Source organism: Callionymus lyra, chromosome 9 (genome assembly GCF_982586985.1).
Source record: "Callionymus lyra chromosome 9, fCalLyr1.hap1.1, whole genome shotgun sequence".
In the NCBI taxonomy this organism is placed as follows: domain Eukaryota; kingdom Metazoa; phylum Chordata; class Actinopteri; order Syngnathiformes; family Callionymidae; genus Callionymus; species Callionymus lyra.
Genome location: NC_141826.1, coordinates 26,027,730 through 26,042,506, shown reverse-complemented (window position 1 = coordinate 26,042,506; position 14,777 = coordinate 26,027,730). Strand labels below are relative to the sequence as shown.

General features: G+C 40.4%; 1 protein-coding gene across 1 annotated transcript in view; it reads left to right on the top strand.

Annotated features, from left to right (window-relative positions):
- Positions 1-12,392, top strand: part of mrpl11 (mitochondrial ribosomal protein L11) — a 110,699-nt gene extending 98,307 nt beyond the window's left edge. The window contains exons 4-6 of the mRNA XM_087799114.1: positions 7,507-7,600; positions 9,394-9,553; positions 12,207-12,392. Of these exons, the coding sequence (XP_087655240.1) occupies positions 7,507-7,600; positions 9,394-9,553; positions 12,207-12,315 (363 nt within the window). The 3' untranslated portion in view covers positions 12,316-12,392. The remainder of the gene's footprint in view (positions 1-7,506; positions 7,601-9,393; positions 9,554-12,206) is intronic.
- Positions 12,393-14,777: the final 2,385 nt, after the last annotated feature.

Below are 14,777 nucleotides of genomic sequence, written 5' to 3'. Positions count from 1 at the left end.
CTCTGCTCTCTCTCTACTCTCTCTACTCTCTCTCTACTCTCTCTACTCTCCGCTCTCTCATTCCTCTCTACTCTCTCTCTCTCTCTACTCTCTCTCTGCTCTCTCTACTCTCTCTACTCTCCGCTCTCTCATTACTCTCTGCTCTCTCTCTCTCTCTGCTCTCTCTCTGCTCTCTCTGCTCTCTCTGCTCTCTCTCTGCTCTCTCTACTCTCTCTCTACTCTCTCTACTCTCTCTACTCTCCGCTCTCTCATTACTCTCTACTCTCTCTCTCTCTCTGCTCTCTCTCTGCTCTCTCTGCTCTCTCTACTCTCTCTCTGCTCTCTCTACTCTCCACTCTCTCATTACTCTTTGCTCTCTCTACTCTCTCTCTACTCTGCTCTCTGCTCTCTCTACTCTCTCTCTACTCTCTCTCTCTCTACTCTCTCTCTACTCTCTCTCTGCTCTCTCTCTGCTCTCTCTGCTCTCTCTCTCCGCTCTCTCTGCTCTCTCTGCTCTCTCTACTCTCTCTCTACTCTCTCTCTGCTCTCTCTCTGCTCTCTCTGCTCTCTCTCTCCGCTCTCTCTGCTCTCTCTGCTCTCTCTACTCTCTCTCTACTCTCTCTCTACTCTCTCTCTGCTCTCTCTCTACTCTCTCTCTACTCTCTCTCTACTCTCTCCCCCCTTCTCTCCTCCTTTGTCTGGAAATGGTTTGCAATGTTATTTTTGTGGGTTGAATTATTGTGAGAACTGAGATTGTTTACTCTTCATAAGCTGATGATGTTTGACACTGAGAAGTGTATGAAGTACTTGTATGGTTTTTCAATTATGGTGTGTGTGTGTGTGTGTGCGTGCGTGTGTGTGTGTGTAGACAAGTAGAATGTAGATAAGTGCATGACACCCGAGGCGTGACAGATCTGATGCATCAGTCAAAAACACTTCATGCGCTCTCGGCGTTGAGCGTCAAGAGTAGGATGAAACATTTGAATAATCAGTTCTTGTGTCGAGAGTCAAGTTTAATCAACTTCACGTTAGTCAGGCAGTAAAACTCTCATAGACCACCATCATCAGGAGAGCACTGAGGGAGCGCATACCTCCTCCAAGGGTTTGTGTAGTTAATTTATTTGAGGCTATGATTATCTCAAATGGTTTTCTTGTTTGTTTACTTCTGGGCCACAGATTTTCCTACCAGCACCGTCTTCAGCTCTACAAGTTGAACCTCTAACCTTACAAAAAACTTCTTTAACATTTTTGTGTTAGCCCTCCAGGGCTAATTTAACATTGAAATCCAGCAAGATCCCAGGCAATGACTGAGGACGAGAGGATACAGTGAGTCCAGCAGCTTTTAAAGCTAACGTTTGGACATATTTTGGTTTGAAAACAAATGAAAGTAGATACGACTTCGTCAAGAGTCATGTGGTCTGTAAATACTACAATACCAGAGTCAAGTACTGGACAATACTACACATATATACTTGTTACTACACTATCACAACACCAGAGTCTAGTACTGGACTATACTACACATATATACTTGTTACTACACTATCACAACACCAGAGTCAAGTACTGGACAATACTACAGATATATACTTGTTACTACACTATCACAACATCAGAGTCAAGTACTGGACAATACTACACATATATACTTGTTACTACACTATCACAACACCAGAGTCATGTACTGGACAATACTACACATATATACTTGTTACTACACTGTCACAACACCAGAGTCATGTACTGGACAATACTACACATATATACTTGTTACTACACTATCACAACACCAGAGTCAAGTACTCGACAATACTACACATATACATACTTGTTACTACACTTTCACAACACCAGAGTCAAGTACTGGACAATACTACACATATATACTTGTTACTACTCTATCACAACACCATAGTCTAGTACCGGACAATACTACACATATATACTTGTTACTACACTATCACAACACCAGAGTCATGTACTGGACAATACTACACATATATACTTGTTATTACACTATCACAACACCAGAGTCAAGTACTGGACAATACTACACATACAGTATATACTTGTTACTACACTATCACAACACCAGAGTCAAGTACTGGACAATACTACACATATATACTTGTTACTACACTATCACAACACCAGAGTCAAGTACTGGACAATACTACACATATATACTTGTTACTACACTATCACAACACCAGAGTCAAGTACTGGACAATACTAAACATATATACTTGTTACTACACTATCACAACACCAGAGTCAAGTACTGGACAATACTACACATATATATACTTGTTACTACTCTATCACAACACCATAGTGAACACTTGACTACAGACGACTCTAGTCTAATGTCAATCAAAGTTTTAACCGTTGATCAACCATTATTCTCGACTAGTATTGTTAACCGGTTCATCCTGACGCCGTCACTGGAACGTTCAGGTTCTGGGCTCGAGGACCAGATGCTGTTCGTCAGGTGCAGGATTTGGGTTTGAATGAAGGTGTTGTCTGAGGCTTAAGAGCTTTATCTGTCACAATGTGAGTTGGCAGCAGTTGAACCATGTGTTTATTCTTCTATCCTGTCATGTGTTTACACCCGAGTCCAGATCAGGCTCAGCACCGGCTCTGTATGGTTGAGGCGGGGGGACCTGATCAGGTGTCTGTGGGTCCTGGTAGTGTTCTCCATAGCTTTGGAGCTCCTGATACTTGTCCAGGTGTTCCTCCTCACAGGTGTCACTCATGACTTCATCTACTGTGTCGTCTTCATCTAGAGTTCTCGTGTTCTTCTGCACCACAAGTTCTCATGTTCTTCTGGACCACGAGTTCTCATGTTCTTCTGGACCACGAGTTCTCATGTTCTTCTGGACCACGAGTTCTCGTGTTCTTCTGAACCACGAGTTCTCGTGTTCTTCTGGACCACGAGTTCTCGTGTTCTTCTGAACCACGAGTTCTCGTGTTCTTCTGGACCACGAGTTCTCGTGTTCTTCTGGACCACGAGTTCTCGTGTTCTTCTGAACCACGAGTTCTCGTGTTCTTCTGGACCACGAGTTCTCGTGTTCTTCTGGACCACGAGTTCTCGTGTTCTTCTGGACCACGAGTTCTCGTGTTCTTCTGAACCACGAGTTCTCGTGTTCTTCTGGACCACGAGTTTTTATGTTCTTCTGGACCACGAGTTCTCGTGTTCTTCTGCACCACGAGTTCTCGTGTTCTTCTGAACCACGAGTTCTCGTGTTCTTCTGAACCACGAGTTCTCGTGTTCTTCTGGACCACGAGTTTTTATGTTCTTCTGGACCACGAGTTCTCGTGTTCTTCTGGACCACGAGTTCTCGTGTTCTTCTGGACCACGAGTTCTCGTGTTCTTCTGCACCACGAGTTCTCGTGTTCTTCTGGACCACGAGTTCTCGTGTTCTTCTGGACCACGAGTTCTCGTGTTCTTCGGATGTTCCCCATTACTTGGTCAGGTCTGGAATGTTTCCGAAGCTTTGATGCTGGTGAACACATGAGTCCGTGATGACATTGAAACTTGACCTTGACCTGCCGACAGATTGATTCTTACTTTAATATTTATCTACACAATTTTGTTAATGACTAAGTTAATGAGTAGTTAAGTCTTTTGAGACTGTTTGAGCTGATGTTCGATAGAACTAAAGATGCAACTTTGTTTAAATCCTGCTCAAAGATTGTGAAGGTATTTTTGGTAAGAAAAAACATCATATTTACTTGAGTTAAACCAAGAAAAACATCATTTTCATGAGTTTAACCAAGAAAAACATCATTTTCATGAGTTTAACCAAGAAAAACATCATTTTCATGAGTTAAACCAAGAAAAAACATCATATTTCATGAGTTAAACCAAGAAAAACATCATTTTCATGAGTTAAACCAAGAAAAACATCATATTTCATGAGTTAAACCAAGAAAAAACATCATATTTCATGAGTTAAACCAAGAAAAAACATATTTTCATGAGTTAAACCAAGAAAAAAACTTTTTCATGAGTTAAACCAAGAAAAAAACTTTTTCATGGGTTAAAACCAAGAAAAACATCATATTTCATGAGTTAAACCAAGAAAAACATAATTTTCATGAGTTAAACCAAGAAAAAACATATTTTCATGAGTTAAACCAAGAAAAAACATCATATTTACATGAATTAAACCAAGAAAACATGTCTTTCCAAATCTAATTAACTTCTGCGTGACATGAAAATATTCATTTGATTCACGATCTCGCACCAGTGGAAATAAACATGTTTTTAATCTAGAGAATGTGTTTAAGAAAAGAATCTCGAGGCTTTAGACGCGAGTGGAGAACGACCTTTGACCCCACGTCGAGCCGTGCAGGAACGAAGGACACTTTTGTTCATATGTTCGTCACATGAATAATGAACGACCTCGTCCGACGCTCCAAGCTTCACCGAGACGTTGATTTGAATCGACCTCAGCAGCAGAAGTTTAACTTCATTTAAATCTAAATTACACTATTTTTCATCTTCAACACGTGGGAAAGCGAGTGTCGTCTGATTAAATGAAAGAATGAATAAATACACGGTTTAGACTTGGTGTCAAATTATATGATGGATCGCAACGAGTGAGTAACTGTCACAATTAGATTTTAATGTTTTTAACTTGTCAAAGAGTGAATGTTGGCTCGACTTTATTGATCCGTTCGTTGACAATATACCGAGAAATAGATGATGAGTTCAAGGACGTTTTTTAAAGTCGTTCCCTTAGAGTCGCTGTTAATAAAAAGACTTGTTTTAAAGGTGAAAACATTTGGATTTGGGAATCATTGGAATATCACTGACCTGAGGACCTGCTGGGATTGTGCAGGGACGTGAGGCAGGTGAGGCAGGTGAGGCAGTGCCTCACAAACTGCGTTGATACATGCGATTGCCGCGCGACGGTGGCCGTTTCTCTGACAGATACGTTTATTTGATTTTTCCACAGTCTAACTGATGCATTTAACCGTTAAAGTTCAATAATTGTGAGGGTCTTATTAAGTTTCTCTGATCGGAAATACAACCGCAGTGAAAAGCCGAGCTTGAGGCACAAATTAATCTGCCTCCATGTACTTCTTCACATCTCCGTTGAGACTTTTGAAACTAAATGAAATACGTTTTTTACAACAAAGTAACAGAGGTTTGTGTGGCGAAGGACAGACGTGTGGACTTTATCTACAGATAGATTTAATACCAGAAACGGTTTTAGTTTCAATCGTATAAAAAAGAGATAAGACTAAGAAAAGATGTATAAAGATCGTCGGCTCTTGAAGAAAGAGCTGAGCCAGAAGGCAAACACTATAGATTCTTAGTCGTGGCTTCGGTCGTGAACTTTGGTCGCCAAGAGAACCAGACGAGTTGAGAGACTCGGAGCTGTTGCTCTGGAGAGAAGTTCAGAACATCTACGATGGAACCTCCTGGACTTTGTCCGACATGTAGAAGAAGAAGAAGAAGAAGAAGAAGAAGAAGAAGAAGAAGTCACTGTGTTGTCGTACAGTTGGAGACTCGGCAGAGAGAACTTCACGTCCATAATTCACGATTTAGTAGATGATTTTATCATCTTTCCATGTCTGTGACGGACTCTGACCCGAGCCGAGACGACACCAACACCAGCTCTTCAGAGTCTGTTTTGCTCTCCAGCGACGTGAGGATCTACAAACCTGTGGACCATAAGTTCCAGCTGTGAGGAGCGAACGAAGGAGGCCCGAGTTAACGACGTCGTATCGCCGGCGGTCCAGGATGGTCCTCCCGGTGTGTTGCTGTCGGCGTTTTATCCCCGAGCCGACAGGTTACAGATGATCCGAAGTAAACGCCTCGTCTGGATTTAAGGGCTCGGATCAATGTGTCCGGCTTGAGGTCGACACTAAATCTGAAATGAAGCAAAAATGCTTCAGATAAACAACTTTTATTCCCGTGGAGCAGAAAAACAAATCCCGGCCGTGGCTGTGATGGTTTAAGAAGTTTTTCATGTGATTTAAGGTGTAATAAGTTGTTTTTATTTATTTTACCGTCAGCAGGACCAGAAGAGTTTATTATGAAACATCACTTGTTTTTCACTCTTTCTTTAAGAGCAGAAAGGAGATTAAAAAAGTTAATAATAAATACTGTTGTGGTTCTATAGACCACCTGATCCTGGTCTTGATTGTCTTGATGTTATTGATGGTTTATGGTCTTGGTGGTTTTTGGTCTTGATGGTCTGTGGTCTTGATGGTTTATGGTCTTGATGGTCTGTGGTCTTGATGGTTTATGGTCTTAATCATCTATGGTCTTGATGGTCTGTGGTCTTGATGGTTTATTGTCTTGATGGTCTGTGGTCTTGATGGTTTATGGTCTTGATGGTCTGTGGTCTTGATGGTTTATGGTCTTGATGGTTTATCGTCTTGATGGTCTGGATGGTTTGTGGTCTTGGTGGTTTATGGTCTTGATTGTCTATGGTCTTGATTGATTGCCTGTGGTCTTGATGGTTTATGGTCTTGATGGTCTGTGGTCTTGATGGTCTGTGGTCTTGATGGTTTATGGTCTTGATGGTCTTGATGGTTTATGGTCTTGATTGTCTATGGTCTTGATTGTCTATGGTCTTGATTGTTTATGGTCTTGATTGATTGCCTGTGGTCTTGATGGTTTATCGTCTTGATTGTCTATGGTCTTGATTGTTTATGGTCTTGATTGTCTGTGGTCTTGATTGTTTATGGTCTTGATTGTCTGTGGTCTTGATTGTCTATGGTCTTGATTGTTTATGGTCTTGATTGTCTGTGGTCTTGATTGTCTATGGTCTTGATCGTCTATAGTCTTGATGGTTTATGGTCTTGATGGTCTATGGTCTTGATGGTCTATGGTCTTGATTGTTTATGGTCTTGATTGTTTATGGTGTTGATTGTCTGTGGTCTTGATTGTCTTTGGTATTGATCTTCTATAGTCTTGATGGTTTATCGTCTTGATTGTCTATGGTCTTGATTGTTCATGGTCTTGATTGTCTATGGTCTTGATCGTCTATAGTCTTGATGGTTTATGGTCTTGATGGTCTATGGTCTTGATTGTTTATGGTGTTGATTGTCTGTGGTCTTGATTGTCTTTGGTATTGATCTTCTATAGTCTTGATGGTTTATGGTCTTGGTTGTCTATGGTCTTGATCGTCTATAGTCTTGATGGTCTATGGTCTTGATGGTCTATGGTCTTTATTGTTTGTGGTCTTGGTGTTCTCTGTTCTTGATAGTATTGATGGTCTTGACGGTATTCTGTCTGGATGGTCTATTGTTTTGGTGGTCTATGAATTTACAGACCACATGACTCTTGACGAAGTCATAACTACTTTCATTTGTTTCACGTGTTTATGACAAAAGTCAAATAAAGGATGAACAAAGTTAAACGATCAATTAAAGTCAATGTTCGGGGAGTTTTCTCTTGACCTCCACATCTGAGTCCATGGTTCTCATTTGAAAATACAGTGGTGTGAGAAAATATGTTTAAGTTTGTGAAAATATCCATGTTTGTTTGTCATTTTGTCTCCTCAGCCCGACAGAACCTACGACCTTCACATTGGGTTTCCCACCGTGTCGTACTTCCTGAAACAAGCAGCAGGTCTGGAGAAAGGTGCAGGAAAGACAGGTGAGTCGTTCACCTGCTGATCGATGTTGAATTCATGTCTCCAGAGACACGGAATTATGGAGTTTTGATTTCAGCTCTCGGCTCTTGTCTTCGCCTCACTCTCCGTCTCACACTTTTCATCCCGTCGTGTCCTCGTCTCGTTCTCTCACTCGCTTTCTGTCATTCACTTTTTCATGCTCACCCCTGTTTCATTCTCATCTCTCACATTCACTCTGTCTCACTCCTCTTTTACACATTCACTCTGTCTCACTCCTCTTTTACACATTCACTCCATCTCACTCCTCTTTTACACATTCACTCTGTCTCACTCCTCTTTTACACATTCACTCCATCTCACTCCACTTTTACACATTCACTCTGTCTCACTCCTCTTTTACACATTCACTCTGTCTCACTCCTCTTTTACACATTCACTCCATCTCACTCCTCTTTTACACATTCACTCTGTCTCACTCCTCTTTTACACATTCACTCTGTCTCACTCCTCTTTTACACATTCACTCCGTCTCACTCCTCTTTTACACATTCACTCTGTCTCACTCCTCTTTTACACATTCACTCCATCTCACTCCTCTTTTACACATTCACTCTGTCTCACTGCTCTTTTACACATTCACTCCGTCTCACTCCTCTTTTACACATTCACTCTGTCTCACTCCTCTTTTACACATTCACTCCATCTCACTCCTTTTTTTACACATTCACTCTGTCTCACTCCTCTTTTACACATTCACTCCATCTCACTCCTCCCTCACACATCCACTCCTCTTTTACACATTCACCCTGTCTCACTCCTATCTCACACATTCACTCTGTCTCACTCTGTCTCACTCCTCTCTCACACATTACTCTGTCCTACTCCTCTTTAACACATTTACTCTCTCACTCCTCTTTTACATACTCACTCTGTCTCACTCCTCTTTCACATTCACTCTGTCTCACTCCTCTTTTAGACACTCACTCTGTCTCACTCCTCTTTCACATTCACTCTGTCTCACTCCTCTTTCAGACACTCACTCTCTCACACATTCACTCTGTCTCACTCCTCTCTCACACATTACTCTGTCCTACTCCTCTTTAACACATTTACTCTCTCACTCCTCTTTTACATACTCACTCTGTCTCACTCCTCTTTAACACATTTACTCTCTCACTCCTCTTTTAGACACTCACTCTGTCTCACTCCTCTTTCACATTCACTCTGTCTCACTCCTCTTTTAGACACTCACTCTGTCTCACTCCTCTTTCACATTCACTCTGTCTCACTCCTCTTTCAGACACTCACTCTCTCTCACACATTCACTCTGTCTCACTCCTCTCTCACACATTACTCTGTCCTACTCCTCTTTAACACATTTACTCTCTCACTCCTCTTTTACATACTCACTCCGTCTCACTCCTCTTTTACACGTTCACTCTCAGTCCCCTCACACATTCACTCCAACACACTCACACATTCACTCTAACACACTCACACATTCACTCTAACACACTCACACATTCACTCTAACACACTCACACATTCACTCTAACACACTCACACATTCACTCTAACACACTCACACATTCACTCTAACACACTCACACATTCACTCTAACACACTCACACATTCACTCACTCCTCCCTGATTTTTTTGATTCAGAATAAAATGTTTTCGGTGGATCAGAACATTTTATGAAATTTTTGTACATTTTTAACTTCACTATAACGAACACAACTGTACACACAGACACACAATGGTTACACAGCACTTGTGTACTTCTGTTGTCAACCCGGTGTTCTGCCCCCGCAGGTCACGAGGTCGCGGGGATGGTGACCGTGAGGGCGGTGTACGAGATCGCTCAGGTCAAAGGTCAGGACCACTGCTTCAAGGTCAGGAACGCTTCGCTGCAGACGGTCGTGAAGAACATCATCGGCTCGGCGCGATCTATCGGCATCAAGGTCGTCAACGAGTGAGTCCCTCGCCGGCGCCCTCTAGTGGCACGTGACCCCCAGACGTTGGCGGCCATTTTGCTGCTAAATCATTTAGTGTTTATCTCTGAGTTCGAGCCAAAGTTTCTCACGAGAAACAGGTTTTTAGATAAAAACAACACAATCTGCAGATAAACGGTGGGAGTCTGCATTTACACAAAGAGCTACACAATGCAACGAACGCACAAACTGACAGATGAAGTGAATCACAATGATTATCTGGTTGTCGTGGCAACTGGATTCTAATTGAACGAGAAGATCCTTTTAATTTTTAATAAAGTTTAAAGTCAAAATATATTTTTCACACCTTTAGTCGAGGCTGTTGTGAGTCTTTTGATCTCCCAGTGTGTGTTTGTGATGTTTTTTCAAAGTGTGTGTTGAGCAATGTTTCTGTAAAACCTCAGAAATATTCAGTAAAAACCTAAAAACTTCATCTTAACTGTTCGATTCAATCACAACAGATTGTTTTTCCGTCGCTCGCTTCTCGATATTGTCGTTTATAAATAAAACTTGATTAATTGAGGTTCTGTCTCTTTAGAAGTTACTTTTACTGATGTTGATAAAAACCTAAAAGAGCCTCTTTAAGTTATAAAAGTGCGAATGTTGGAGTGAAAGTAAGTTTTGAAGTCAGTCTTAAGATCCTTTAAGCTCGAGCTCGTGTTTTAAACATTGAGACGAAGATTGAACTTGAACCGATGTTTCTATGGTAGCGGCGCCATCCAGTGGCGGAAGAGGTGAAGTGCAACAATATTTAGAAATGAAATTATTAAATTAAATTAATATTTTTGATTTCATAAAAGAAAAACTGGGGAAGGTTTGGAACTTTTTCTAATCATCTTTTTTTTTCCAAATATGTTTTTTTTTATGTTTCTCTGAACCGAGATCCAGTTCTTATAGAAGTATCTTAATCTTAATCTTAATCTAAATCATTCTCATGTCTGGACATCAATGATTCCACAGAATTAAAAAAAATCATTTTTTAAATATTTTATTCCTTCTCTTACAAGAATAATTACAATCCATTGATTCAAGAAACTTGACGTTGTTTTATGTAATTAAACACAAATGTAGGATCAAATAAAGACAGATTTAATGATGAAGAATAAAATGTTCTTTTCTCAGCGTTAAACGAAAACAGTTTGAATTGTTTTTCTCGCGAGAAACGACACGAGACAAACGTAACGCCGGTGTCACAGCGCCCCCTGCTGACCGCCTTCTGTCACAGCGACGAGGAAGTTATAAACTCTATGAAAAATATATGATTTAACTCGTTTTTAAAAATATGAATAATTAGTTGTTAGTCGCGTCACAACTGAGATACAACATCAACACACACATCAGCACACACATCAGCACACACATCAACACACACATCAACACACACATCAACACACACATCAACACACACACATCAACACACACATCAACACACACACATCAACACACTGATGGTACGAAGAAAAGTCTTGTTAAAAGTATTAATAAAATGTATTACTGGAGGTTCTTGCAAATCATTGTAAATCGTTAGTTGAGTGAAAATATACAATTTTATACATTTATTTGCAAAAACAAAACATTTAATTAAAACTTTTCACATGTTCAGTGTCGACACACAACAGTTAGCATCACACGTTAGCATCAGAGATTAGCATCACACGTTAGCATCAGAGATTAGCATCACATGTTAGCATCAGAGATTAGCATCACATGTTAGCAACACACGTTAGCATCAGAGATTACCATCACATGTTAGCATCACATGTTAGCATCAGAGATTAGCTTCACATGTTAGCATCACATGTTAGCATCAGAGATTAGCTTCACATGTTAGCATCAGAGATTAGCGTCACATGTTAGCATCACATGTTAGCATCAGAGATTAGCATCACATGTTAGCATCACATGTTAGCATCAGAGATTAGCGTCACATGTTAGCATCACATGTTAGCATCAGAGATTAGCATCACACGTTAGCATCACACGTTAGCATCACACGTTACATCGACAAATCTTTAGTTTTTCCTTCTTCCTGTTTGAAACTGTGGAGACATTGAGCTCAAACCATGAATCAATAAAACTATTAACAGAAACTAAGATAAAGTAAATATAAAATAAATAAAATGCTCAAGAGAATAAAATTGTATTTATTTGTGCTTCAGAACGACAGAGAAAACAATGTAAAATGATTTTTATTCAAACTATTTCACTGCTCGGTACAGAAGTGACTTCAACGGTTTAACAACAAATTGTTATATTTTATCTTTGTTTTTTCTTTACCTTTTGCTTTTTTCATTCCTTCTTTATTAAAAAAAACTATCTTTAAATATATATATATTTGTTCTTAACCTACAGTATGTATGTATGTTGATACGTTTAGTTTGTTAAATAATCGTCTCCTGATGCTTCCTGACGAGTATTTCACTGTTAACTCTTTTCTTCTCCTCCTTCCTTCTCCTCTTTTCTTCTCCTCTTTCCTTCTCTTTTCTTCTCCTCCTTCCTTCTCCTCTTTCCTTCTCTTTTCTTCTCCTCTTTCCTTCTCCTCTTTTCTTCTCCTCTTTTCTTCTCCTCCTTCCTTCCCCTCTTTTCTTCTCCTCCTTCCTTCTCCTCCTTCCTTCCTTCCTTCCTTCCCTCCAGCCTGAGCGCCGAGGAGTACCGATCGTTCCTGCTGCTCCGAGAAGAGAAGCTAAAAGCCGACGCAGAAGCTGCTGCAGCCGAAGCCGCGGAGATAAAGAAAATGAAATGACTTTTCTTCTTTGTTTCTGTCCATCATTTGACTTGTTACTCCTGACGTATAAATAAACATCTGCTCATTAAAACGAATGACTCTCGGTTTGAAATGTTTCTGGTGTTTTTAAATAATGTTTAAAATCCTCTTTATGTCGCAACGAAGAAGTTTAACTTGATGTCAGTCATTCTTGTTTTGTGTTTTTAAGATATTTGTTTGATTTTTTACATAAAACACAGAGAACAACAGTGTAAATGTTATGATAAACAGACAAAATAAAAAATATGAAAGAAGGAAATGTCCATCAGAAGAAGAGAAATAACATTTTTGCAGCTGTAAAAATAAAAGTATATATATATATATACTGTATATATATATATATCCACACACACTCAAACATATACAGTATATTCATAAAAAAATATGAAAAGATGTAACGATAAATACTTGTATAATTAACAGAAAAGATTTTTTTTTTAAAAACTAAAACAAAAAAACACAAAACAAAAAAAAAGAAAGAAAAACAAAACATGCCTGGTCGGCACACACACACACACACGCGTACACACACACACGTACACACACACACGTACACACACACACACACACACACACACACACACGTACACACACACACACACACACACACACATACTGTAGATAATGACACTGTCAATCTAAACAAGCATGTATGATAAACAAGAAATAAAAGAAAAGGTTTTCATGAGGTGACAGTTAAGTCCCTGCAGATGCTTGAAAAGTTCCTTCACATCCTTTTGAACTTTGAGTCCTGGATCCTCTTAAAGTGTGACGTATTTTTTTCCAATTCTAAGTTTCTGAAGTCATTCTTGTTTTAACATCAATTTTCTCTGCTTTTGTTTCTGCTCCAAACCTAAAACACGCTGCACTTCTCCTGTTCGCCAGCAGGTGTCAGTATTCAGTTGCGTCTCCTCCTCTGCGGATGTTTCTTCTCAGTTCAGCTCGAGATGCGAGAGAAGAAGATCTTCATGAGTTTGTGATGATTTTTCTTCTTCTTCACCGTCATGTGACAGAAGCTGCCGCAGCATCACTTCTTCATCCTTCACTGTAGCTCTAATTTTAGCCTCCTTTGTCTCCCTCCTCTTCCTCCTCCTCTCCTCTCCTCCTCCTCCTCCTCCTGTCCTCCTCCTCTCCTCTTCCTCCTCCTCTCCTCTTCCTCCTCCTCTCCTCTTCCTCCTCCTCCTCCTCCTCTCCTCTTCCTCCTCCTCCTCCTCCTCCTCCTCCTCCTCCTCCTCCTCCTCCTCCTCCTCCTCCTCCTCCTCCTCTCTCTCTCTCCTCCTGAATGGAAGTGTTGAAGAAGCTGCTTCTGTCGGAGCAGGAATGCCCATATATGGAGTGTGACGGCGCTGATGGTGGCAGGTACAGGCAGCCAATGGCAGGCGAGGAGTGTATTGTTGCTCTCGTGTGCATCATCATCATCACCATCATCATCATCATCATCATCATCATCATAAGTGGGCGGCGAAGAGGTTCCGCCTGCGCAGACGCACAAAGACGAGGCGCGTGTGCGTCAGTCTGACTCAGATGAGCCTCATTCTGTCTCGTCATGTGTGTGCGTCAGAGCTGTTGCCGAGCGAACACACACTCCGGGGAAGAAATGGAAGAACGAGAGGCAGGAGGAGGAGGAGGAAGATGAAGATGACGATGAAGAGTGTGAAGATGATGACAAAGAAAAAGATGTGATTATAATAGTGAATAATTAAGAAGACAGAAGAAATATCTTCATCATCCTCATTATGATGATGAGGCTGAGGAAGATGATGAAGATGAAGAAGATGATGATGATAAAGAGCAGGATGATGATGAAGAAGATGAAGATTATGATGATAAAGATGATGAAGAGCAGGAAGATGAAGAGGATGAAGAGCAGGATGAAGATGATGAAGATGAAGTTGATGATGAAGATGATGAAGAGCAGGATGAAGATGATAAAGATGACGATGATGATGAAGAGCAGGAAGATGATGAAGAACAGGATGATGATGATGAAGAGCAGGATGAAGATGATGAAGTTGATGATGATGATGAAGATGATGATGAAGAAGAAGATGAAGAAGATGATGATGAAGAAAATGAAGATGATGAAGAGCAGGCTGATGAAGATAATGAAGATGAAGATCATGAAGATAATGAAGATGATGATGATGAAGAAAATGAAGATGATGAAGAGCAGGCTGATGAAGATGAAGATAATGAAGATGATGAAGATGAAGATGATGAAGATGATGAAGATGAAGATGATGATGAAGATGAAGATGATGAAGATGAAGATGGTGAAGATGATGAAGAGCAGGCTGATGATGATGAAGATGAAGATGATGAAGAGCAGGCTGATGATGATGAAGATGATGAAGATGATGAAGAGCAGGCTGATGAAGATGAAGAAGATGATGATGAAGATGAAGATGATGAAGATGATGAAGAGCAGGCTGAGGCTCTGG